The sequence below is a fragment of the Taudactylus pleione genome, unplaced genomic scaffold, assembly GCF_031769625.1.
Source record: "Taudactylus pleione unplaced genomic scaffold, aTauple2 ptg000205l, whole genome shotgun sequence".
NCBI lineage: Eukaryota > Metazoa > Chordata > Amphibia > Anura > Myobatrachidae > Taudactylus > Taudactylus pleione.
The window spans coordinates 6,434,144-6,462,119 of NW_028284607.1; the positions used below are offsets into that span (position 1 = coordinate 6,434,144).

The 27,976-nt window shown below is 45.9% G+C and overlaps 1 protein-coding gene across 6 annotated transcripts in view; it reads right to left on the bottom strand.

The window, feature by feature from the left end:
- DEPDC5 (DEP domain containing 5, GATOR1 subcomplex subunit) overlaps positions 1–27,976 on the bottom strand; it is a 125,709-nt gene that overhangs the window by 9,157 nt on the left and 88,576 nt on the right. For 5 of the 6 annotated variants that reach the window (XM_088477890.1, XM_088477891.1, XM_088477889.1 and 2 more), the window contains 9 exons: positions 7,488–7,618; positions 7,330–7,413; positions 6,003–6,135; positions 5,810–5,918; positions 5,406–5,636; positions 4,243–4,412; positions 3,944–4,115; positions 2,912–2,972; positions 2,732–2,814 (listed from right to left, as the gene is read on the bottom strand). In XM_088477890.1, the coding sequence (XP_088334016.1) occupies positions 2,732–2,814; positions 2,912–2,972; positions 3,944–4,115; positions 4,243–4,412; positions 5,406–5,636; positions 5,810–5,918; positions 6,003–6,135; positions 7,330–7,413; positions 7,488–7,618 (1,174 nt within the window). Of the gene's footprint in view, positions 1–587; positions 755–2,731; positions 2,815–2,911; positions 2,973–3,943; positions 4,116–4,242; positions 4,413–5,405; positions 5,637–5,809; positions 5,919–6,002; positions 6,136–7,329; positions 7,414–7,487; positions 7,619–27,976 lie in introns of all 6 variants that reach the window. The other variant, XR_015879234.1, reaches the window with a different exon arrangement.

Below are 27,976 nucleotides of genomic sequence, written 5' to 3' on the forward strand. Positions count from 1 at the left end.
GCCCGGCATGTTGGCCACTGCTGCATCCCGCTGCATAGGGTCATAAGCCGCATTGTCAGGTTGGCCTGCATGTAGGGCCGACCTGACTATGCTGACGACGACCCCACACCGAACGACATAGAGCACACACACTAGACAATTTTGAACGATACGTTGGAATCAGGCATATTGTTCAAAAGATCGTCTAGTGTGTATGCCCCTTGAGACTCATCTGGTGAGGTTAGAAATAACCTCATGGCAGCTTCTGAAAAAACTTGTGCGCTGAGTAGCAGAACTTCCCTTGTTAGAGGACTTAGTAGCATGACCCTTGGAAGACATATCAAATGAAAACCAGGGGGTAATCCCCAAACACTATAACCAGGGGACAGTGTGTGTATATAGAGGAGAGGCAATTAATGTCTTTATACCACAAATCAACAAATGAGTGAAGTAATGGTCTGTAATAGAGAATGTTAGAGAAGGACAGAAAAGAAATATAGCAACACAGAGTACTCAGAAGAAAGACTTGGTGAGAAGAGAATATAGAAAGAAAAAATGCACACAAAAATTACATTCAAGCCAAAATAATGGGCACAAAGCTCAACAACCTGGCACCGGGTGCGTGGTACTGGGAAGGCAAGAGCCTGTCTGTGTCCCTCTCTTTCTCAGCCAATGATGCAGGCATGAGGTGTGAAGATGGCTGCTTTCCTTGCTGGAAGGGGAGGAGAGAGAAGGAGGAGAAACCCTTTTGGCGGGAGGATGGCTGCTTTGGTTGCTGGAAGGGGAGGAGAGAGAAGGAGGAGAAACCCTTTTGGTTGGCAGCTTGGAACAGGGGACGCGCCAAGGGTCAGGGGAGGGGCTAATGGGGAAAGCCTACCTTCTCCTTGTGGCAAACCCCACCCCCAGGGAAAATGGCCGCCGGAAGCCTACAGTGCCCCATTACCAAACATCCTTGTGGCCTAGTAGGGCTGCGGAAAAGACCTGGCTCCAGACTGAGGCATCGCCAGAAGCCCCCCACACCCGCTATAAGTACGGCTTAACCTGCCTTACCTGTTCCCTGCTGTCCGGCTGCGTCTGCGCCCCAAATAGCGTGAGCAGGAACTGGCCGGTGACACTGACCCAGACGTCGTGACAGGTGGTGGTGAGGTCGTCTAAGACGCTCACACACCACTCGCTCTGAGTACAAGTTAACTAAAAGAGGCTGCTTAGCAGCATCCTCCCTGTGCTGTTCCCCCTTCCAGGGCACCAAACTAAACTGGCCTATCTGTGCTCAGGGAATGTGGTATACAGTCATTATCCTAGTGTCCCCCATGGCAGAAGGGAGAAAATGTGATATACAGTAGAGCTAGAGATAGAGAAATCTTGGTGAAAACATGCTACAGTATGCCAGATACCTCAAGATTCAGAAGATTTCTATTCAAGCAGGACAATGAACCACAAAGTAATAACCACACTGGATGGGCTTAAATATAATAATACAAAAATTTATGTTGTGGAATGAGGTCAGGACTGTTAAGGGTTTTGTATGCCGTATGCTATTACGCCCGTAGCGCCCCCTATAATGCTGCTAAACACAGAGCATCGTGTGTATGCATGCTCAGGAAATTGCCATTCACACTGCACACTGTATGTGCAGATAATGAAGGTTAACTGACAAGTTTGATCTTAGCTAGAAAAAAAGAAAAAAAATGTTCCCTCCAGCACACTGCAAAAAAGAAAAAAAACACAGCAAAAAGACTTGAATACTACATGATAATAGCAATTCATAGATCTTTGTTGCATATATTTTCAAATACACGGTTAAACACTGGGCCGTGTCAAGGCTTCTCTGTACCGGCGTCCCTAACGCTACATGATAATAGCACTCACTCTGGGTCATATAATTGCATACTGTTGTGCAACATAATAACAACACATACAAAGATATATCTACGTTGAGAGCCAACCTCCCTGAAGAGACCTTCAAATAGCACTACAGGTACCAGCACACCCTCCGAATGCTGGTTCCATCCATGTCTACAGAACAGCAATACTCAGATCAGCTTAATAGTTTTTCACAGGTGCTTGTAAAGGGAGAGGATTCCTCTAAACTAGAAAAAAAAAATGTTCCCTCCAGCACACTGCAAAAAATAACAAATTGAGTACTACACGATAATAGAAATTCAGATATCTTTGTTGAATATATTTGCAAACACATGGTTAAGCACTGGGCCGCATCAAGGTATTGTATTTATGTGGCACAACAGTATGCAATTATATGACCCATAGTGGGTGCTATTATAATGTTATGAGTTAGGGACGCCGCTGCATATAAGCCTTGACGCAGACCGATGCTTAACCCTGTATTTGCAACAAAGATCTCTGAATTTCTATTATCATGTAGTATTCAAGTTTTTTTGCTGTTTTTTTTTTTGCAGTGTGTTGGAGGGAAAAAATTTTTATTAGTCTAGGGCAGGGGTTCCCAACCACGGTCCTCAAGGCACACTAACAGTCCAGGTTTTGGGGATAGCCATACTTCAGCACAAGTGACTTAATTAGTACCACAGTTATATTGATTTATCCTTCTGTGCACAATCATGGATATCACTAAAACCAGGACTGTTAGTGTGCCTTGAGGACCGAGGTTGGGAATCACTGGTCTAGGGTAAACCCCTACAGTAAAATACAATTGTGAAAAGCAGAAGTGAATATTTTTTTTAGCCAGTACTAACAAAACAGAGTTACATTGATAAGCCAAAGTATCTTTATTTACCTGTCACATGTATATACTGTGGTTTATTCTCTGATGGAAAGTTGAATGCAGATGCTGAATACTTATCCTGGATGAAGCCAAATCTACAGAAGTGGAAAATGTGACAGGAGACTGGTAGATCAAAGTAAAAAGGAAAAGGATGAGAGATAATAATAATATGCTACTGAGTAAGAATATTACCGAGAAGCGATCACCTCCTGGAACAGGTGCATTCGTTCCCAATGTGTCTCCGGTTCAAAACCTAAAACAGGAGCAGAGGACTGATATAAAATGCCTCCATTTATTCTTCAGTAATGGACAGCTTTAAGCTTGCTCATCAACCTATAAATTGACCAACTCTTTCATCAGGTAGCACTTCAAAGAAGACATTGATTTCTTGGTATACCATAGCGGCAAAGCACTTAGGAGGAATATTTAAGCCTTTAGTTTTATTCAAGAACATTTCGTGTCATTTACAGCAAACAAAATTTCCTTATTTGAACAAGTGTGCCAGTCTGTCAACTTTGTGCATTTTAATGAGCGCACCCATCATCCAGTTGGCACCACCTCCTTGAGGAGGGGAGTACACCTATATTTGCAGGCTTGCGGATCCATGGATAAATGCGCATGCTACAAACAGTAAAATCATCAGGTCAAAGTCCAACCTATTTCCACTGTAGGACCACCTCAATAATTCATTTAAGTTTTCAACAATTGAACAATACATTTACTAGATTGGTAAATAAATAAGTAAAACAAATAGGGGACACACCAATTTACTTGAAGCCGAGAGCCAGATACATTTTACCACTTTGCCCTGCAGTGTTGAGTGGCCACATCGTACTCATAAAATCTCTATGGAACAGCCTTTCATAAAGCTCAATTGTAGAGCTATGGACAGACTATTTCCTTACTGTCAAAACTAGGTGTAATGAAGAGTAAGCCTGGCGGGAGACATATTTAGTCCCAATAAAGTTGTTGTTGTTGTTCTTTAGGGATATTTAGGGGGAGATTTAATAAAGCTTGGGAAGGGATACAATTGTGAGAAATAAAGCACCAACCAATCAGCTCCTGTCATTTTTTTCAAATAAAGCCTGTAACACGTCAGTTAGAAGCTGATTGGTTTATCCCTTTCCAAGCTTTATTAAATCTCCCCTTAATGTGGGTAACAGTGGATATGTATAATACTGACCTCATGATGTCTTAACAAATCCCCACAATGCCATTACACACCCTCAAATAGATGATCACTTTCAGCTTTTATTAAGCAGCTAATGTTGAGAGGAATGAAGAGCTGAGCACGCAGCGGGTCTCCGTACAGGAAACTTGGCAAAGCAAATGGACCTTCCAGAACAGGTACGAGTAGGTAACCACAGGAGGTGGCCTTTCTGTGCCAACCCTGAACCTACAGGGGAATCAGTAATAGATGGAGAAAGTAGAGAAACAATAATGTGTCAAATTGGACTATTAATGAGAAATGGAAAAACATAGCAAGGGACAAAATCCCTATAGAGACCACAAGACATGCTCACCATCTCACACAGCACAGCAGCCGTCACAGCCATCCAGTGTAGCTTGACCTCAAATGCAGCTGTTAGAGAGAAGTTACCATGATAATAACAGCTGCACCACTCCACTCGGTCAGTACGGTTGTTAACATCTACGTCCAGGGTTACTGTTCTCTGCTCTGGTATAGTGGCAGCTGAAAAGAGCAAGGGTAAGTGGTGAAATAGAGAAAAATTGGGGAAAAAGAAAAGGTGCAGTTGAAAATGATTAGGAGACTGACGTAATAAAAAAGAAAGGACTGGATATGATTAGATGGAGAATGCTACATGCAGCGTACTCACTAAAGCATGCACTAATTCAAGCATAGGTGCAAAATGGAAAACATCCAATAAACGAGTGACCAGTATCACAGCAAGCATGAGAGGATTGATACCAAATGACAGCAGTGACCCCAATATGTCCACATGATAGGATGTAGAAACACCCAGGAAGTAAGAGGGTAAAATGAGTAACAGAGCTTGTTCCACAGCTCTGGATATATGCATTGCATGCAGGTTACATGATACCCGGCAGTAGAGGAGCTGTTGGAGATGGGATTACAGCCAGTAAATCAAGAGAGGAACCAATGATGTCACATGGACACAGTAATGGTGCAGCCTTAATCCTTAGTCTGGTTTACCTTTCCTTTGATAGTTAGAGCAGAAAATAGACCATGTAGAAAAGTACAGATGAGGCATGAGCAAGCATTAAGCTTGACATATTGTACAGAAGCAGCTATTAAAGCCAGCATCTCAGACAGACAAAGCAATTTTTGTTACTGGACCCTTTTATGGTTTTATACTATATGTCAATCAGAGCTAAAAACAAAACAAAAAATCACCCCACCAATACTTTATAAAGCTCACATGTCCACAATCTTGGAACTATTCATTTAGTAACTAATAATCTCTAAATGCTGCCAACTGCTGCATGAGATAATGAGGCTGACAAAATATTTATGTAAGAGGGATCTTCTTATTAGAACTTTTTTTTCAGAAGAAACTGTACTTAAGAAAAAATAATGGAAACTAATAATAAAATGTGGCTCTTTTTCGCCATGCCACAATATTTAGGTCATGGATGGTCCACAGGAGATCATTCTCTTAGACCTGGCACTCCATCAGCTCCTCTGCCCTCTGCGGGCAGCTACCTAGCAGCGCTGCGGCCTGGCTCCTTCCTCCGAAGCTGCGACTGAAAGAACTGTGCCTACTTGCATAAGAGGCGGGCCGACTGGGCAACCAAGGCAACAAAAATGGTGGTATTTCAGAGTGTAGCAGCTCTTCTTCCACTAGTGCAACCTCAAACCATTTCCGCTGAAAAGCTGTGAAATCCTCCATTGCAGCAGAATGCCATGGGCTAGGCTGTGTCAGGGTTGCTGTTGCTGTGAGAGAGAAAACTATTCATTAACTTCTATGTACAAAACAGATGTACACAGATACAGTCACTGTAAATATGTACTACCTCATACAGAACTCAAATATGCATCATTTTTTTTACTATGTAAACTATCTCCTGTAGCCAGCACTTATCAAAGAGCACAAATGTTACTCTCACTTCTCTCAGGTTCCTTTTCAGGCGGAATCCTATATAGGTAAAATCCATATATGAAGGTTCTAAGCGTTTCTCCAGACGCATGTGTGATATATTGATCATCCAGCATCTTCTGCAAGGCACATAAAAGGTGAAGATGAGCTAAAGATGGGAAGTTGTCTACATAGTTTATAGAAAGGATAACCATGATTTTTACCTGCATGATGTCCATGGCCATCACCTGATTCTGCACCCAGCTTATGTTATTTACCAGCCAATGCACAACCTCAGCACTGATGAAGCAGCATGGAGGAAGGCCCTTCTGCTCGGACAGTAGTGGAATACCTGTACTGCTTAAACAACATCAATATGACAACTTACACTGCATCTTTGAAAATTTTTACCCCTTACTATTACAAACAGCTGTCCCAAAGTTTTGTACAATATCTTCTAAAATATCTTATAAACTGCTCTTAAATGGTGGTGAAATCACACAAAAATCTGACATTTGCACTTAGAATATTTTTACACCCACAGAACATAGAATATGGAGGTCTCTGACACTAACAAGGGTATTCAATATGAAACGTAAACTTCGCTGTCTATGCGTGTCGAAGTTTTCGCCGCACATCGGAGCTTTTGCCGGCGAAAAAGTATCGCGCGCACCCCCGATTATACCCGTATTCAATATGAAATAGTCGAAAACGGCACCCGGCGACAGTGAAATCAGCGAAAACTTTGCAGATTTTTGGGGAAATCACCCTAACACCCCCAAAAAGATGCTCTGACATGGGGGATCACTCTGGATACCTCCGATTAGCCCTGCTGAAGGTTTTCGGGGTCTTTAAACGGGCTCGATAGCTGCTATTTTGGGGATTTGGGAAGGTGGTGAAGAATAGTATTTAGAAGGTTTTTTTGCAGAAAATAAGTAGTCCCAGCAAATTGTGGGTACTTGAAAATGGGGGAGAGCATATTTAAAAGTTGCTAAAGTGAAGTTTTAAAAAACGTGAAAAATCCACCTGCCGCAAACACCTGCAATGAAAAAAACTCCTGGGGCATACTTGGGGACCCCCCTAGATTGTAGTTCACTAGTTTTTAACTTTGTACCCCCCAATTTTTTTTTCGCCCCAAAATGAAAGTGCTGAGGTATTTTTTTAACATTTTTTGACACAGTTTACCTTTGGGGGACTGTATGAAGGTTGCAGGGTGGTTTCCGAAATGTTGCATCCCAAAACCCCAATTCTGTACTTTTTTTCGCCACCCATTCCTTGGTGATACTTTTTCGCAGGGTCGAATGCAATATACTTTTTGCACCGGCGAAAAGTTTTCAAATTGAATACGGTGTAAAAGTAAAAGCGGCGAAAATGACGTCATCCAAGCGAAAACATCGCAGAAACTGCGTTTTCGCTCCATATTGAATACCCCTATAAGGCTAAGTCACATAATGATTTCTTGCTTTACAACTCCCCTTTTATAAATCCCTTACCCCCCAACACACAAACACTTCCATCAGTAAGATCTCCCCTTTATCATTTGGCACCTACGTTGGGTGTTTCATAGCCTCCAGGATTTCACTTAGGCTGGCACTGGAAGGAAGATTGCTTGGTCCAGCAGACACCTGTGTCACACTGAAAAAGATAAAGAGTTAAAAATGTCTTTAATCAGTGCCAAAGTCACACCGAATACCACTAACTATCCGTACCTTGACTCAGCTGAGGGAAGTGGCTGCTCCACTGAGTTTCCCCCTTGGCTAGGTGCTTTGTCTGTTGGGGTGCAGTTTGCCAGAGCATTGTTCCCATCAGTGTAGGGGGAGGCTCCCTGGTCAACGGAAATCTGTTAGAAAAGATAATTTTCACTTTTAGAATATGAGGTGATTATTAAAACAGGCAACATATTACTTAAAAACAGTTATGCGTACCTGGCCGACGCACGAAGAGATGAATGACATATCGTGCGGTCGTTTCACACCGCACGATCTGGTGAACGACCGCACAATATGTCATTCAGCAGCCGCCTCCACAAACATGGGGGCATTCATCAAATTAACAGATTGAGCAGCATGTAGGCTCGATCTGTCAATGTGATGAACGACCCCGTGGAAGTGCACATGGTCACTAGTAGTGGGTACACACTTGCCGACATGGACTATATGTCGGACTGATCACCTGCAATGGGCAACATATCGTCAAGTGTGTACCCAGCTTTAAAGCATATACACGACTATTGCACCTTTAAATGCACAGGATTTTTACTGTTTAGTGGCTACATACCTCCACTATAGTATAACAAAGGTATCTTTTTAGATTAATATTAAACCACCTAAATAAGGGTTATGCAGCCTTTCACATTTTACCCAATAAAACACAGGCCAAGAGCATCTACTGCAGGATGATTTCTGGAACAAAATGCACTTATATTACCTTTCAGCTTCCCCTCCTCTAACCCAAGCGTGGGCAATAAGTGGCCCTCCAGCTGCTGTGGGAGTACACATCCCAGCAAGCTCTGCATGCTGGGATGTGTAGTTCAACAGCAGCTGGAGGGTCACTTATTGCCCACCCCTGTAATCTAACCTAAGGTCTTTACACTACTTGTGTCTGAGGTCTCTCTTGACCCATACCTCCCACTGCAGGATAACTTATTGATATTGTAATGTACTGTAAAGTGTTAATACTGTTCAGGATGTACAGTCAGGTGCATAAACATTGGGACATTGACAGAATTTTCATATTTTGGCCTGTATTCACCACCACAATGACTTTGACATGAAACAAACAAGATGTGCTTTAACTGCAGACTTTCAGATTTAATTTGAGGGTAATTACATCCAAATCAGGTGAACGGTGTAGGAATTACAACGGTTTCTATATGTGCCTCCCACTTTTTAAGGGGCCAAAAGTAATGGGACAAACTAAACAATCCTAAATCTAACTTTCACTTTTTAATACTTTGTTGCAAATCCTTTGCAGGCAATTACAGCCTGAAGTCTGGAACGCATAGACATCACCAGACGCTGGGTTTCATCCCTGGTGATGCTCTGCCAGGCCTCTACTGCAAATGTCTTCAGTTCCTGCTTGTTCTTGGGGCATTTTCCCTTCAGTTTTGTCTTCATCAAGTGAAATGCATGCTCAATCGGATTCAGGTCAGGGGATTGACTTGGCCATTGCATAACATTCCACTTTTTAGCCTTAAAAAACTCTTTGGTTGCTTTTGCAGTATGCTTCGGGTCATTGTCCATCTGCACTGTGAAGCGCCGTCCAATGAGTTCTGAAGCATTTGACTGAATATGAGCATATACTATTGCCCGAAACACTTCAGAATTAATTCTGCTGCATTTGTCAGCAGTCACATCATCAATAAATACAAGGGAACCAGTTCCATTGGCAGCCATACATGCCCACGCCATGACACTACCACCACCATGGTTCACTGATGAGGTGGTATGTTTTGGATCATGAGCAGTTCCTTTCCTTCTCCATACTCTTCTCTTCCCATCACTCTGGTACAAGTTGATCTTTGTCTCATCTGTCCATAGGATGTTGTTCCAGAACTGTAATGGCTTTTTTAGATGTTGTTTGGCAAACTCTACTCTGGTCTTCCTGTTTTTGTGGCTCACCAATGGTTTACATCTTGTGGTGAACCCTCTATATTCACTCTTGTGAAGTCTTCTCTTGATTGTTGACTGTGACACATATACACCTACCTCCTGGAGAGTGTTCTTGATTTGGCCAACTGTTGTGAAGGGGTTTTTCTTCACCAGGGAAATAATTCTTCTGTCATCCACCAGAGTTGTTTTCCGTGGTCTTCCGGGTCTTTTGGTGTTGCTGAGCTCTCCGGTGCGTTCTTTCTTTTTAAGAATGTTCCAAACAGTTGATTTGGCCACACCTAATGTTTTTGCTATCTCTCTGATGGGTTTGTTTTGATTTTTCAGCCTAATGATGGCTTGCTTCACTGATAGTGACAGCTCTTTGGATCTCATATTGAGAGTCGACAGCAACTGATTCCAAATGCAAATGTCATACCTAGAATCAACTCCAGACCTTTTACCTGCTTAATTGATAATTAAATAACGAGGGAATAGCCCACACCTGTCCATGAAATAGCTTTTGAGTTGATAGTCCCATTACTTTTGGCCCCTTAAAAAGTGGGAGGCACATATAGAAACCGTTGTAATTCCTACACCGTTCACCTGATTTGGATGTAATTACCCTCAAATTAAATCTGAAAGTCTGCAGTTAAAGCACATCTTGTTTGTTTCATTTCAAAGCTATTGTGGTGGTGAATAGAGGCCAAAATATGAAAATTCTGTCAATGTCCCAATATTTATGCACCTGACTGTATGTATGATTCAATCGTGCACTGCTCATAGTTACTCTGGGCCGATGCAGAGTTGCACAGAAATCCGCTCTGCGGACTGGTCCTCTGCGGACGATTTTTAGCACTGCTAATGCTCCTTAGCTGAGAGCAGGAATCAGCAGGTGATTCTGAATTGTTCGCCTGTAAGTGAAGTGAGATGGTGTTGAGGGTGTGTAGTCAGAATTACGGGCTACACAGAGTTGTACATATGGAGGTAGAGGCCTGTTGCAAGTGCGCACTGATAATGACGACGGCTATTTTAAAGAGAGTATGGATAGGGGCAGTGTGGCCACAGGAATACAGGCGAATAAATGCAATTAGTTCTGTGCAAGTTTCATTGTGGCTGACTTGCATTACACTCTAAATCGCCCTCTATATGTGGACCTTTATGTCAGCAGTTTAGGAGATTATCTCATCTATGGGACTAGATGTTTCCAATTCCAGCATATAGATTTTCTGAAGACACCTATGGTACATATAATGTGAGAGGATATAATGTCAATAATTACACATCCTGACTCAGTCTGTATTCCAGGTAAGCTGGTGTCTCTCCGTTACATTCAGTCTTTACTAGCATATACTTGCATTTCCCTAGCTCAGTGGTTCCCAAACTGTGTGCCGTAGCACCCTGGGGTGCCTCGGGACACTTGCAGGGGTGACTTAGATTGGAGGTACAGCACCAAATCAGATTACTTATGGTCAATGTCCTGTGACTATGTGGACAAACAGAAGCGCAAATCTGTCCAAGACCACATTACTGAGCCTAAGGTAAGCTGAGGCGTCTCTCCACTGGCTGACACCCAGTGCGGTCAGTAAAGTAGTGCGCGCAGAGAAGCCATGCTCCGGTAAGGGGAGTGTTCGCTCTCGGTAAGGGGACATGGCGACGGAGGTAAGGGGCATGGCCACGTGGCCCGAATCCCCCGTTTTAGTCTCTCCAGAGGGGTCCAGGAGGTGCACACTGTCCCCAGGGACTGATCTATCTGCAGTGCCGGCTCCCACACTGTGTCAGGAGCCAAGTGTTGCACTTAATGCTACAGTGCAGCACCCGGCTCCCGTCACTAAGGAGTCGGCACTTTGGTGTCACCCGCCAGACGTGGCCCATACCCCACTTGTGACGCCACTGCTGTAAACACAATTTAAGTAATCATTTTTTCGCAATAACAAACTTTTGGCTCAGGGGTGCCATGAAAACAATGCTGATACTCCAGGGAGCCCTGATTCAAAAGAGTTTCTGAGCCACTGTCCTTAGAGAATTAGTGATATGTCCAATCTCTTGAGGAACAGGTTATTCAGATCATCATAAAGCTTCTGTTTAATGGACATTTAGGGCGAATTCAATTAGCCGCGATAACCCATTAACGGGTGAAAATTTGACTTGGCTTAAAATGCACACAAATATTTACTTACAGGCATTTTTATGCACCCCAAATTTACTTTGCAGAAAAACACTTGTTTTCTATCATTTTTCACTGTTTTTGAAAAATGCATATAACAGCCATTTGTCACATTTTAAAAATCTCAAATAAATTTATTTTGCTTTTGGCCACTTACATGCTTCTATACTGTTATCTATTATTAGTTTGCATTTTTTGTGGTATAGGCTGATTTCCCTATTTTCACCCACACTTAACGCGGGTATTACCAGTAAGAATTACCACGCAAAATCTGGAATAAGCATTTTCTAATCAAATTGCGCATTATACGGGAGCGCTCATACGTACATTAAGTGAAATTACCGGGTGATATGCGCATTAATTTAACATGCAGTAACAACATTTTTTATCACAACTAATTGAATTTCCACATTTACGGGCATATTCAATTAGGTGCGAAAAGCTGTTTTCGGAGGAAAAGTTTTGCCGGTGACGTCATTTCACCAGGCGAAAACTTATCCCCGTACTCAATTCCAAAAACTTTTCGCCGGTGCAGAAAGTCAATGCATTGGAATAGGCAAAAATAATTTGCCTATGAAAGCTAGTGGGTTTTGGGGTGCAAACTTGCGGGCACCACTCTGCATCCTTGGGACAGCCCTGCAAAGGTAAACTATGTAAAAAAGAACACCCCAAAAAAGTACTTTCAAGTTGGGGGGCAAACTTAAAAACTAGCGATATAGACTCCAAAGGGGTCCCCAAGTATGCCCCAGGTGTTTTTAAGATTGCAGGTGCTTGCGGAAGATGGATTTTTTATGTTTTTAAAACTTCACACTAGCAACTTCAAAATATGCTAGCACCCATTTTCATGTACTCCAAATTTGCTGGGACTAGTTAATTTGATTAAAAAATATTGCTTAATGCCATTCTTTACCATTTAAGCAAAGATGCTAAAAGCAAGCTTTTGGAAAATAAAAAACCCCATATAAGCTTTATTAGGAGGTACTAGAACGGGATCGGCATGGACGGTGGTTCAAATCCCAACAGCGGAAGCCCGGCAGAGGTGAATATCCCGACTGCGCTATAGGTAAGTATAAACTAACCTAACCCACCCTTAGGGGTGCCTAACACTAACCTTCCCCCAAGTGCCTAACCCTAACCCCCCTCTAAGTGCCTAAACCTAACCCCCCCCCTTCCCCACTGCCTAACCCTAAGTCTCCCGGGGGGGTTCCTAACCCTAACCTCCCCCCGGCGGTGCCTAACCCTAAACCCCCCTTCCCCTAGCCTAAACCTAACCCTCCCTAACCCTAAGTCCCCCCCGGGAGCCCCTAACCTAACCCTCCCCCCCCTGCGGCTGTCCGCGCCCGGCTTACCTTCGATCGGTAAGCCGGATGTCGGGCTCCCGGCGTAGGTAAAATGACAGGCGTCGGGATCTCGACGTCTGTCATTTAACCCTTGCTGGGATTAGACAGTCGGGAAGCCGGCGGTCGGGATTCCGTCCGTCGGCTTCCCACTAGAACACCCCTATAGTGATCCCCTATGTTAGTGCAGCTTACAGAGTGTTTTCCCCATTTTTGACAGTATTTTTCGCCAGGTTCAAATTCGCCGGGTGCCGTTTTCGCTGATTTCTAATTGAATACGGAGATAAGCGGAGACACGCGCGATACTTTTCCACATGGAAAACCAGCGATGACGGCGAAAGTTCTCGACTTTTTGCACCTAATTGAATATGCTCCTTAATCTCATCCAGGACAGAAACATTTCACATTGGAGAGGCATTATCATCCACATGCTGAACAAAACTTTTACATCACCCTAATTAGTGGTAAATACAGGACACGTAATGACCCATATCAGTGCATTACTCAGTGTACGGTCGTATTCAGCTGTAAAAAGTAATGTTGCTTTTATTATTGATTTGATTAGAATTGTGTTGACATCTGCTTCACAGTTTAGTGCACAGAAATTAGCTACAATCTACGTGTCTCGTTCAGAAGAAACAGCAAAAAAAAAGATTTTGTCATTTAGACCCATCCTATGTAATTTTAGTATGTAAATTAGTATTTGGATTTATTATGTCATTTGACAAATTCTATAAAGAGGACTTTAAAAGCCTGATTCAGTGGTGGACGCAATGGCTGATGTTTTGGACCTTCACTGAAAAGGTCCACTGGGACAAAGTAGGAGCTGTCCAGTATCAGCATTAACTGCCATAGAAAAACGGAGGAAAAATAAACTGTAGTCACAGCTGCCAGGGGATCTTCAAGGAAGGCCTTAGGATCCCAGGTGTTATTGTCAAATGGACCGACATATGGTGTAACAGGGAAGACGTGCAGCCAACCTCTGCTAGATCCTCCCATCCACCAGCTGGGAGAAGTCTATCGGATAGTCGTTCTGCCTCTGGGAACATTGCATGCATGCCCCAAAGTCAGCACTTCAATTATGATAAACACTGCAGGAAAAAGTCCCCAGGACATCTTGTTTTCTTCCATTGGAACCACCAGGACCAGTTCTGAGATCCTAATATGGATGAAATAATATGAAGAATGATCACAGCTGTTAGCACCGCTTCGAGTACCAGTACATATCTAGGCCAAAGAGTCTACTGGCAAAGGCAGCTGTGACCCTGATGGTCCCCATGCAACTGAAAGGAAGAAACCATAGTGGGGATAGCAGCACGTCAGTCACCACATACAAAAACGAGTGGGTGGTGGGAAATTAAATCTCTGAAGAGGCTCAGAAGCAGAGATGGTATGAATCACCTAAACACGCCCCCTTATGTGTAGTCTGCAGAGGACACCAGAAACAGACAGCAAAATAGTAGAGTTCTGGCCCTACTCTGAATGGCCAAACCCCCTCCAGCCTGGAAAAGACTAAGACAATCTGTTGTTGAAGAGGAGACCTAAATCACTTACTAGTAAGAGATGGAGCATAGAATAGTAAAAAAAACTAGTCTAATCAGTCCATTCACTATTAGCTGAAAAAGGACGGAAGAGATTAGATTAAACTCGCTGTCATCAAAAGGTCACCCAGAGAAGAACAGTTGTAGTCAAACACAAGGGAGAAAAAGTGAAGACCATTTCAAAATGAAATCCCACTACATAGTATGAATGAAGGAACATAGAACAACACAGTTAGAGCTGAAAACTCACATAAAAGGTGCTGTTCCTGAAGTCATCTCATAAAAGGAGAATGGAAAAAACAAGAGATATGGTAAGAACTTACCTTTGTTATCTCTGTTTCTACGAAGTCCATAGGGTCCACAGGGTTGACCTTGGGGTATAGGTTGGGAACCAAATCCGGGCACCACGCAGTTAAAGCTTTTAGCTCCCAGGATGCACTGGGTCCACTCTCCCTATAACCCCACCCCCAAGCCAGAGGCACCTCAGTTTGTAAGTAGCCAAAGGCCGGAGGAGGAGAGAAAAAGAGAGAGAAAACTGGAACACTCAATAACCATACTCACCGAAATGGGAGACGGAAAACCGGTGACCAGCCACACAGCCCATATGAAGCCAGGTGCGTCAGGGCGGGCGCCCTGTGGACCCTATGGACTTCGTAGAAACAGAGATAACAAAGGTAAGTTCTTACCATATCTCTTGTTTTCTACTTCAGGGTCCATAGGGGGTCCACAGGGTTGACCTTGGGGATGTCCCAAAGCAGTTCAACCAAGGGTGGGGACGCTCCTGTGCTGAGAGGAGAATCCGTCGCCAAAAAGGAAGCATCCTGAGAGGCAAAGGAAACCAATGCCTAGAACCTTAAAAAGGTGTGGACAGAAGACCACGTGGCCACCTAGTAAGGCAAAACAGCCGAGGCGCCACAGCGAGCCGCACACGAGGGTCACATGGCCCGAGAAAAAACAAGCATCAACAACAGGAAGGCCTACCCATGGGTAGGCCCCTGAGGAAGACCTACGAGGCCATCCAAGCCAACATTTGGTTATAGGCCGGCCATCCTTTCCTGTGAAAACCAGAAATCTCAGACCACCAATAAGGAGTCCGATTTCCGTAAGGAACCTGAACGGATCACATAAATCCAAAGAGGCCAGACCACAGTCAATGAGGCCACACCAGCCGAGAGGACTGGGGACAGAATGGCCGTACCATAAGTTCCAGAATAATATGGAACCTGAAAACCACTAAGAAGAAACACAGGGCGAGAGCAACTCCCACCCTGACATGATGCCCTCCAGAAGAGGGAGCCACATGAGAACGCTCCCAATTCAGACACTCTCCTGGTTGATATAAACACCCTGAGAGAAAGAGAGAGCCTAAGCAATAGACCATGTAATGGCTATCACAACCAGCGGTTCCATTGACTGTCCCCGGAGGTAACGAAGAACCACTACTTACTCCCAAGGAGTCCCTAGGGAGGACAAATGGAGGCATAATCAAGAAAACACTCCAAAGGATGAACTGGATACCAGAGTGAAGCAATTCCATATCTTAACCATACTGACAGTGTAGAGATCCGCACTGTCAGGAAGACCAGGCCAAGTGTGAAACCCAAGCCAGCCGGAAGGAATGCCAGAATATCTGGAAATCCTGGACACCGGAGGATTGTATCGACAGGTACAATACCATAAGATTTATGGCTGCCACAGTTTGTGGTAGGTCCCAGCAAAAGCTGATCCATGTGCTCTAATCATTCCAACGATGACAAAGCCAGGGAAGCCATAAGACCACTGTAAGGACACAGTCAAAGACAAACGACCCAGGTCCAAGGCAAAACCAAGGACCCTGAGACAACAGGTCCGGGCAGTGAAGCATCAGGGATGGAGTATCGATGTAGAGACTCCGAAGATCCAAGTACCCCTGACATCTGGGGCAATCAGGAGCCACCAGCAGGAAAGCATCTCCGTCTCGATTGAAAACACTTCCAAAGCCCTCGAGGAAGAAGGGAGACCGGAGAACACAGGTACACAAAGTGGAAGGACCACTTCACCGACAAAGAGTCGCTGAAGTTTGCTTCAGAATCCCCAGAGCTGAACTGTAACACCATAGTGTGATAAAGTCAGAAGGCCATGAGGGTCACCTCAGGGGGGCCCCCCCTGCTCACCAGGAGATGAAACCTCTCTTGGGGAAGAGACTAGTCCCCGGGATGCACGTCGTGACGGCTGAGGACTCCCGCTTCCCAATGGAGAGCTCCTGAAATGAACGCTGCCGAGATGGTCGGGAGGAGACCCTCGGACTATGTCCGAATATGTGACATACCTGTCATTGCCACCCAACGAACAGTGTTGCTAAAAAGGAAGCCACTGTCCTGACCCTGTCGGACTGAACCTTTTCAGGTTCACCGGGAAACAAGAGTTATGCCAGAGTAAGTTAATTGACAGGGTGGAATCGACAGACGTCCAACTGCACTGAAAAGGATTCGATCCAGACACTGTCCCTAGCAAAGAAAACCCTGGACGAGATGGCCATAGCCACCCGGACAGGGACCGACTTGCCTCCGGAGAGAGCATCATCGTTTGAACAGTTATCCGACAGAAAAAACTCATTCCATCTGGAGATGAGCCAATTATGGAAAGGCCTGGAATGGAACTGAGCCCATTCCACCATGCATCCCAGAGTGTAAAGACATCTGTCGACTGCGCAGACAACCATGTACTCCTAATGGAAGAGAGGAGATTCCGTCTTACGCCAGAAGAATTCTCAGATTCTGAGAATCCAGCAGGGATCCTAGATGAAGAATACCCAGAGAGGGATGCAGGGAGGACTTTTTCCCCGTTGATTAAACGTCTGCACCCTGAAGAAGCCACAGTCATCCTGACCTGGCCGTAAAGTACCCCGGTGATCCCGCTAAGAGCAGGAGGCCGTCCAGGTACAGGAGCATTGGGATATACTGAACAGAAGAACTGTCAGAAAATCCAAAACGCTGGTAAACCCCTGTGGGGCTGAGGACAGTCCCAACAGGCAGAGCCCGAAAAATTGTAAGTGTTGCTGTGATACAGCAAACCTCAGCCCATGCTGAGGAAAGGTCTCTGTAAGTACCCGTAGGCACGCGTCCTGTATATCCAGTGATACCCTAAAGTCCCCAGGTTGCAAACATCGTATGATGGAGCATAGGGATTTCCTCCTGAGCCCAGGTAGCTTTAGGAACTGGTTCAGGGAATTGAGACAGAGAATAGGCCAAAGAGGACCATTCAGCCACCGCACCAGAAAGAAAACAGAACAACCAGTCCCTCACTGAGATAGTGGGGATGGCCTAATTAGCTCCGCTTACCGCAACAACTGCATAGCTTTCTGGATCTGTAAGGCCCTTGTAAAGAGGGCGTACCCTCCTACCCACGTAGCCGCGGCAACTTGACACTAATACCGGGCGAACTGAGAAAATCGGTATCTCCCAGTTGTAGGCCTGTCCCGTCAGACTGAAGAGATATCCGTAGGTTCAGAAGCAGGATCGGCTGGCAGTCCAGGCCTGCTCGGTACTGGATATGTCGGCCCTTGTAGATGCCGACAGTCTACGAAGAAACAGACCTTTAGGCTGACCCAGAGGACAAAAAAGACTTAACAGACTTAGTCTGAGGCCTTGTAGTGGGCATAGCTGAAAGCGGTAAACTTGTCGTTAGTAATACTGCCAATGTTACTACAATCTTGTCAAGGTCAGGACCAAACAATATCAACCCTAAAGATGGTATCTGCACCTCTGCATTCCCAGAGCGCAGCCATAGGGTATTACGGAGGATACAGTCGCAGCCGGAACTCTGAAAGTTAGGAGACTGGTATCCAATATAGGCATTTCCACCTATGACAACAGCATATATTACGTGAGCGCCCAAATACATTTGAACCCCCGACGTGTTGGAGGGGAAAAAACGTTACAAATGCATCAACCCAATATGCAATAGTATTAACCAACCATGCTATAGCCATGGTAGGATGGGTAACAACTCCTGAAAGCAAGTATACTGATTTCAGGCAGAGTTACCACCTACGGATCCGAAGAATCCGACCACGCAGGAATGGGAGGCGTAGTAACGTCTGTAATCAGACGAGTAACACGCCCATCCCCCCCAGGAGGGGCTCGTGATGACCCTCAGGGAATTTGGAACAGGAGGCCAAACACTGTTGTAACACCTCCTATCTGGCAACAGCCAGAGTCCCGCTATGCGATCCACCCGCTAGTCAGCAACAGGGAACCCGAAGGCACGCAATACTGAGGGTGTATGATACAGGTGCAGGTCAACATTCACTCTAACCAGAATGGACCTGCTACCAGCCCTAAAGCAGGGATAATAATACCTGAAATAGGCTTCCCCCCGTGTAAGAGGGAAAGAGCCCCGAACAGTACCCAGTTCACGGCAGAGCCAACTGGGAAGTAACCACAGGGCGTCAACCACGCCAATTAGCGTTTCGTAGAAAACGACATCCACCCAGGGTGGCTGTTGTGGTAATCCCTGCAAGGGGAATGACAGACTATTGTGGCACTAGGGGGAATTCATATACTGCGAAAAACCCCTGCAGGGAGCGGTAGTCTGTGTCACAGGGGAAGAGTGCAAGAAGCTGCGAGATACCCTGAGATGAAAAGGGCAGTATGGTGAAGTAACCCCAAGTGAGGTACAACAATGGGGCCCGCCCGGCGATCCGCAATTGAGGGGATCCCGAGAAAACAAACCGCCCAAGGGGGTCGTGAAAGAGGCCGGCACCAGATGACGCCACATACAGAACCCTTTATGAGTCAAATCCTCCGCACTAACACCTGCAGCACATGACTTGCAGGATAGTAAAAATGGGTGCAGTATAACGCTCTATCTCCTGGTCAGACATATCTGACCAATCTTGGCGGAAATATTAAGCAGCACTATACTGGTCCTGACTGATGCCAAAAATTAGCTGCAGGGACCCATTTTCAGCGTATGCAACACACAGTTCCATCTAAAATATGGCAACGTGCAGCACGCAACAGTATGTGACAAACCACACAAATATTAACAAGTATATAAATGTGAGGTCTCAGAACCACCCTAAGTACAGCTGTATTAGGGCAGATAAAGAAAAGGGATAGATATACACTGACAGGTGAGAGAATAAAGTACAGTCAGCACTAGCATAAGTCACATACAATGCAGATATATACATATATACATAAACATGTCATATAATATACTGCACTATTACACTGCATTCAACTGCCCAGATTCAGTGTCTGGGAAGGCTACAGCGCTGTGTACACTGACCTGATGGTGAGGTACGCAGGGGGACTGGACTCACTGCCATCCTGAGAGATTTCTGCTGCACCACAGAGATAAAATGGCCGCTGGAGACCTCAGAGGAAGCGTGGCCCGCGGAGGAAGCAGCTCAGCGACGCCAGACTATGGATACTGAAAGGCGCGCTGAGCTGAGGGGAGGAGCCGCTGTAACAGGGAAGGCTGCCTCCCCTGGCCGGCTATTAACCCCCGGGACGCCGGCTCCCTGCACCGATCGTTAAGTCCCTGGTGGTCTAGTGGACACACGGGGTATGGGGGGCCCGCCGCCACTGCCGGCGCCTCCGGTCTGTCCCCAGAGACCGGAGGCACAGGACTGCATTTGAAATGCGCGGATCACCGCAAGCGGTGATCCGCGACCTTACCTGCTCCCCGTGGATCCGGCAGCAGTCCTGGGCGCCCGCAGAGTCCGGCTAGTACAGACTCTGGGGTCCCGCTGAGATCCCCAGATCTGTACTGGCGTCTCAGCGCCAGCGGGGTGACGGAGCGGCAGCTTAGACGTCCTATGGACAGTCCGACGCTGCCGCTCTGAAGAGTCCAAAGTCCATGAAAAAACTTTGTCCCTAAAAAAATAAAATAAGCTTAGGGGCTGCTAATCAGCTCCCCCTGCGCTAACGGTGACCCGACTCCGGCCGGGCACCAACTTAAACTGAGGTGCCTCTGGCTTGGGGGTGGGGTTATAGGGAGAGTGGACCCAGTGCATCCTGGGAGCTAAAAGCTTTAACTGCGTGGTGCCCGGATTTGGTTCCCAACCTATACCCCAAGGTCAACCCTGTGGACCCCCTATGGACCCTGAAGTAGAAAAATGCCTGGGTTGAGCCACAGGAGGTCATACCTCTAGTACCTTAGAACCACTCTTAGATAATTAAATCTCAAGGGAGTGAAAAGGATCTTGCCTCGGCATAAGATATCCAGCATATCCTGGCAGACCTGCTGCGAAAGGATAGAGCTAGCAACTGTTCCCAAGATCTATTCCTCCATCATGGCCGCATATCACAACGAAAAGTGTGGGAGCCTAGACTAGTGATTTTAAGAACTGAACATCAGTCAGTCGGTTTCTAAGTGATTAGTCCACTTCAAAACCTGGTTAGTCCAGGATAATGTGATTTAGCCTGGGTTGTAAAACCTGGAAAATCCAAAAAAACTAAACACTATTTCATCACAAACACTTGGGGAAGGTACTGTAAAAGGAAACAAAGGCTAAATGAAGGCAGTACCTATTGACAAAAACATGGGAAGAGTATCAAGTCAAAACAAACCAAACCAAATGACATCAACGGTCAACGTTAAAAAACGGAAAACAAGATAAAACTGTAAAAGAATACACCAGTAACTAAAGTCAGTATTCAACAGAAATAACAGGAAGATATTTGTGAATGCACACAGTAACAAGAAAGGTTGTACCAAAAAGATAAGGGAGGAGAGGACAAAATATACATCAGCTAAGGGATACTGAAATAGCCTATTCGGGTGATAGTCACAATAGGTGTCATGCAACTGTCGAAATTCAGCAATCCGTCGCAGGATCGCTGAAATATTACATGTTAAATGTCCCCGATTTGCCGATCGCGATCATTTTTTAATTGCGATCGTCAAATCGGGAAAATCCAACATGTTGGATTTCTGCGATGCCGGATTGCAGCATTGATTGGGGCTCGATTCTTTAAGTATACTGCTGTATACACTGCTTCTGCCCAAAAACACTTTTCCAGGCAAGCGTCATTCAGCAAAGGCTGCACTTTGTAAACATTTGTGCAGTTTGCGCGCTCGCGGACACCATTTTGTTCTGGTGTGTATGCAATGGTTAACTGGTGCTCGATGCCATATTTTTTTAGGAAGACAGTTACATTCGTGTTTTTGTATTCCCTGATATTGTCAGATCTCAAGATTTTTTTTTATTTCTAAACTGTTTAAGTCTCCACCAGAATTTTGTAGTCTGCTGTTTGTTCTCTACTTCACTCTTGGCTTTGATGAAATAAAAGTTTGTCATCATCATGAACATAAGGAAATATTGGTATCCACTTATCGATTTTACTCTTATTGGGGCTACGCAAATCTATATGCACCAATGCTAAAGGTGCCTCAGCTCTTGTTGCTAGCTTTGGGAAGGGACAGAAGGTCCCTTCACATGCCAGTCTCTCAGTATCACTCACGGTTATGGTGCATACACACGATCAGATTTTTCCTTCAGATATGAACGATAACGATTTAAAAATCGTTCAGTCGTTCATATCTGAAGGAAAATCGTTCATATCTGACATGCCTGAACAATGGATGATCAACGATGCGCGTTCCCGTTTGTCAGATAACGATATCTGACATCTGATGGGTTTGCAGTCAGACTTGGACGATTCCATTCATTTTAATGCAGTCAAAAATCGTTCAATCATTCAAATCGTTCAAAACTTTGGTCAAATCGTTCAAATCGTTCAGTCGTTCATCTGACAAGTCTGACAAATCTGACCGTGTGTATGCTCCATTATTCTCGTAACCATTCCATCAAATCCTTTATTTTCTAAAACGCTTATGGTAATGAGGTTTGTCCCCAAATCTGGTACAAATAAGACATATTGGATGTCTGTGACTATGGTTTCACCTTTTATTCTCAGACGTACCGTGACTGTCCCGACTTTTGTGGCTGTAAGGACTTTGGCCCTCATTCAGAGTCGATCGCTAGATACAAGCGGTCACTCTGAATGAGGGCGGTCGCTTGTGGTGTGAAGTGCGGCCTCCTGGTCGCTAGCTAAGCTGTGGGTTACCACCCACAGCTCTAGCGAGAGACCAGGTTGATGGCCGCGATGGTCAGGACCATCGCGACCTGCGATGAGACCCTAAGGTTGGGTCTCGGCAAGCGCAAGCCCCAGGGAGCTTCCTGCTCTGATCGAGCAGGAAGCTCCCCACTGACATCATTGCTGATGTCAGTGGGGCCGCCCCCAAACGGCAAGCGTTCCATCGAGAACGTCTCCGTTTGGCCAGCCAGCCCCCCTGCCCGCCTCCCAAACGGGGTGAGCTGTCAATTACCATTGACAGCTCGCCCCCTTTGGTGCAAAACCCGTAGCGACGGAACGCCCGTCGCTAGCCGGGTCTCGCGCATGCCCAGTGGGCAATCATCGACCCAGTTGCGAGCGCTCAGCGCTTGCGACCGGGTCTGAATAAGGCCCTTTGTCTCCATTCTCTCTGACTACTATAGAATCACACATGCTTAGTGGTGTAAACCATTCTTGATTGCAACTGAAATGCCTTGAGGCTCCCGAATCCATGTACCAGCAATCCTTTCTTAAACTGTCTGTTACATTTAAAGCGTAGTCGTTTCTTTTGTCACATTTCTGTCTCTGCGCACCACTTGCATGTATCAGTCTGTATTCAGAGGTTTTATGTCCCACCTTGTGACATATGAAACACTTGCACTTAGGCTTTTAGACTTAGTGTCCCTTGTGAGTAATGCAAAACTCTCAGCATTGGTCTCAACCAGTATGCATTCTTGGAACTGCAGCAGTTTACCCCTCACGATCTCCATTAATAGTTCTAAAGTCACTACTAAAAAGTAAAATTTAGGTGTTAGAATCTGCAGCATTGCCATCACAACATCGTCGTCGTCTACCTGAACTCCTACAGATGTCCATTGATGAGATATGGATAATATCTTGTGAATGTACTCATTCATTTCACTGCATGCACTCAGTTTGGTACTGTACAGTGTCTTCTCATTAGACCCTTGTCTTCATACGCTGCCTGAAGGGCTATCCACATGTCATGTGCTGACACTTTTTCTTGTGAATTAAGGAATACACATGGTGCTCCACAGCTAGGCCTATGGCCCCATGACTGTCCACTTCATCAGGATTTTGATTGTCACCTCGATCATTTGTGATTTTCCACAGCCTCTCCCACTTCAGCTGCATCTCCATAGCAAACTACCACATGGCGTAATTCTCTGAACCTCTCAATTTGGTAAAGGTCATACTTGCAGCTGCACTGTGCATGTTTCTGTAGATGCTGATTCAAATACATGAACTTTCCTGTTTAATTCACGCTTGGTGTGCCTGGGCCCAGGTGGAATGTGACAGAAAGTCATTAACCAGGATGCTGGGTTTACTGATATCAACAGGGTAATGCGGGACATGCACGGTGCGATAGGCACCGTGCAACTCGACAGGGGATCCGACGTCTGACATATCGGGCGGTCCCCACACACAGTGCAATCAGGTGGCCGACTCCCCCCCTACCCGCATAGCAATGCATGGGATCGCACATCGCAACCCCTGATTGACTGAACCTGCAGTAAGATCATGGGGCGCGATGTACGACCCCATGTGTGTGTGCTCGGTCTGACATCAGGCCCATACACGGTGTGATACCTAATTCGTATGAATCCGTCGGAATCAGCTGCTTTATCGCACTGTGTATGGGCCGCTTTACAGATATAACAGCGGTAAGCAAAAAAGCAGTATTGCAGGGGTTAACAGCGGTATTTAGGTGTCTCACCTCAGAAAGTAAGTACTGTGTATCTGCAGAGTACTGTGACACTCAACACAGTGTTTTCCCGGGCCAGGACAATCAGGCACGCCCCAGGAAATAAGGTCATGATTGCACCAGCTGGTTGATTTGTGCTCCTGGATATTTAAACTCATTTGGATCCATGCTGCCTTGCCGAATATACTGGATTTGTTGTTCCATCGGCTGCTGCATGGTCAGCAGGTTACTTACCTATTGTTGGACACGCAGTCAACCTGCCACCATCATGTATCTTTTGACTCCAGACCGGCTGAATCCTGCTGACTCCGGGCGCCTCCTCGTTCCGGTACAGTGTCTCCGGATCCCTGTGCTGCAATCGGTTCTCCTAAGCCGCAGCACCAGCTAATTCCTGCTGACTCCTGGCGCTAGGCGCCTCCTCGTTCTAGTACAGCTTCTCGGATCCCTGTGCTGCCATCGGCTCACTAGCCATTACCATCGGCTCAGTGGCCGCACCATCAGTCCCCTGACCAAATCATCGGACTGTTGGCCACTTCATCGGCTCACTAGCCATCACCATCGGCTCAGTGGCTGCACCATCGGTCCCTTGACCAAACATTGGCCTGTTGGCCACTCCATCGGCTCACTAGCCATCACCATCGGCTCAGTGGCTGCACCATCGGTCCCTTGACCGAATCATCGGCCTGTTGGCCACTCCATCGGCTCACTAGCCATAACAATCGGCTCAGTAGGCTGCACCATCGGTCCTTTGATCGAATCAAAGGGCTGTTGGCCACTCCATCGGCTCGCTAGCCATCACTATCGGCTCAGTGACCGCACCATCGGTCCCTTGGCCGTACCATCGGCCTGAAGGCCACTATCATTGGCTCCCTAGCCGCCACATGGGCCTATTGGCCATCTCATCGACACACCAGCCGTCACCATCGGCTCATTAGCCACAAGACCAGACTGCAGGTCTTGTGGCCCTCTTGACACTTTTGCTCCAACGTCTGATCTTCTCAAATTCCCAGTCGATCTGCACTTTTGATGGTTACCTTAAAAGGTATATCTGGAGAAGATGGCTCCAACTGCACATGAGCAGTAACCATCAGGTCGAAAGTCGCACCCTCCGTGTGACTCTGGCTCCTAGTATCCAGCATGTATAGTAGAGAGAGGAGACAGTGCCGTGACGTACTGCTCTCTAACAAGGGAATCAGTACCCAACCTAAATACAATGATGAGAGTACTTGACAGGACCCATAAGCGACAGAAAGTCAGCAATCCCCAGAAGATTTGCGTAGAGGGCATTCATTGCCCCATAATCCAGAAGCCTGGACTCAATGCAAAACAGAATGTACCGTGACCTAAATCTGAGCAATAGGTCAGCAAACAGCCAAAATAGTGAAGAGTACCGTAAAATATCATCATAGTCACTACTCATAAAGCTAAAAACCGTAGAATATTGTGACCAAACTTATTTAGACAGCAAATTAGTATTCCACAGAAATGTCCAGTACAGGTGGAGGTACTTGCCCCGGGGCCAGACATGTATGTGCCTCTTGGCCTATACGGACCTTTTGACAATATCCCCTCCCGCCTCCTCCACATCCTCTCTCTCTCTCTGCCTGCTCCCATCTTGCCCACCTCATTAACCTCTCCCTCTCATCAGGCACTGGGCCTGATTCAGAGCCGCTCGTAAGCAGCTGCTCGTTCGCTCCGAGCGATGTTCGCACATCTGCGCATGCAATCCTACCACAAGCACTGCGAGCAGTTCAGACGCCTTTCGATGTACTCAATTAATCTAATAAATAGCGGAGATGACGTATGATGCGAGCGGCCAGGGGGCGTCTTTACAAAATAGCGAGTGCATGTTTCGTTCGCTCGCTCAGACATAGAGGCGTCAACAGACCGCAAAGAGCGAGTGCTCAATTTAAATAGCCGGCCCCTTTTTCTGAACGAGCGAGCGCAAATAGCGTCCGGCTCTGAATCAGGCCCACTGTTCCTTCTGCATTCAAGCATGCCCTTGTCTCCCCCATTCTTAAAAAATCTACCCTTGATCCCAACCTTCTTTCTAACTACCGACCCATCTCTCTCCCCCCTTTGCCTCCAAACTCCTTGAGCGGATTGTCTACAACCGCCTTACCGCTTTTCTTTCCTTCCACTCCCTCCTTGACCCTTTTCAGTCTGGTTTCCGTTCTCTCCACTCCACTGAAACTGCCCTCACGAAAGTCAGCAATGACCTCCTTGCTGCCAAATCCCAAGGCCAATACTCTCTTCCCATTCTCCTTGATCTCTCTGCTGCTTTTGACACTGTGGACCACCCTCTCCTGCTGCATATCCTTCACTCCCTTGCTTGGTCTACGTGAAACTGCGCTCTCCTGGCTGTCGTCCCACCTCTCTGACCGATCTTTCTCAGTTTCCTCTCATGACTCCTCTTCCCCTCCACAGCCTCCTACAGTAGGTGTTCCCCAAGGTTCTGTTCTTGGTCATCTCCTATTCTCCCTCTATACTTCCTGTCTAGGTGAACTCATCAGCTCTTTTGACCTCTATTTTCATCTCTATGCTGATAATACTCAAATCTACCTTTCCTCCCCTGATCTCTCCCCCTCTCTTCTGACTCTTATCTCCAACTGTCTCTCTGCTATCTCTTCCTGGATGTCCCAGCTATTTCTTAAACTTAATATGTCTAAGACAGAGCTGATTGTCTTCCCACCCTCCCACATTACCTCACTTCCCACTATTTCTTTATCAATTGATGGAATAATTATCTCATCTAGTCCCAAGGTGCGCTGTCTTGGGAGTTATCCTGGACTCATCCCTCTCCTTCAAACCACATATCCAGAACCTTTCACAGTCCTGTCGTTTCCATCTCAAAAATATTTCTAAGAATAGACCCTATCTCACCCAGGATGCTACTAAAACACTCATACACTCACTGGTCATCTCCAGATTGGACTACTGTAACCTCCTCCTATCTGGCCTCCCAAATCCCATCTCTCTCCTCTCTAGTCTATCCTTAATGCTGCTGCACGGCTTATCTTCCTCTCCAAATGCTCTACATCTGCCTCCCCTCTCCTACAAGCCCTCCACTGGCTCCCATTCCCTTTTAGAACCCAATTTAAGGTTATCACGCTCACTCACAAAGCCCTCACCCAAACTTCTCCCATATACATCTCTGATCTCATCTCCCTTCACGCTCCTCTCCGTTCAACTAATGCACACCGCCTTTCATGCCAGCTGATTACTTCCTCCCACTCCCGCCTCCAAGATTTTGCCCGCACTGCTTCTCACCTCTGGAACTCTCTCCCACTCCCCATCAGACTCTCCATCTCTTTGCAATCCTTCAAACGGGCTCTCAAGACCCACTACTTCATCAAAGCCTTCCAGCTATCATTCTAACTCCCTGCTACATGCTCCTTCCTCCCCATTTACCCCACAAACCAGTTTATCTTCCTCCACCTTTTTAGAATGTAAGCTCTCACGAGCAGGGCCATCTACCCTCTTGTGCTTCTCCTTACTTTAGTGTCATTTACTTCTTACTCACCACTAGGGCACCTAACACTTGGTTGCTTATGCTCTGTTGCTTATCTGGGTGATATGGTCGCTAATGTAGCAATATATATTATCCATGTCCTGTATTGTATTGTTCTGTAAGACACTTGTCTACAATTTGTTTATGTACTTTGTAAGGCGCTGCGGAACACTTGTGGCGCCATATAAATAAATGATTATAATAATAATAATAATAATATCAATAGCCTGGTAAAGCAGAAAGAAGTGTTAACAATAAGGGTGGTGTTGTGACTTAAGGCA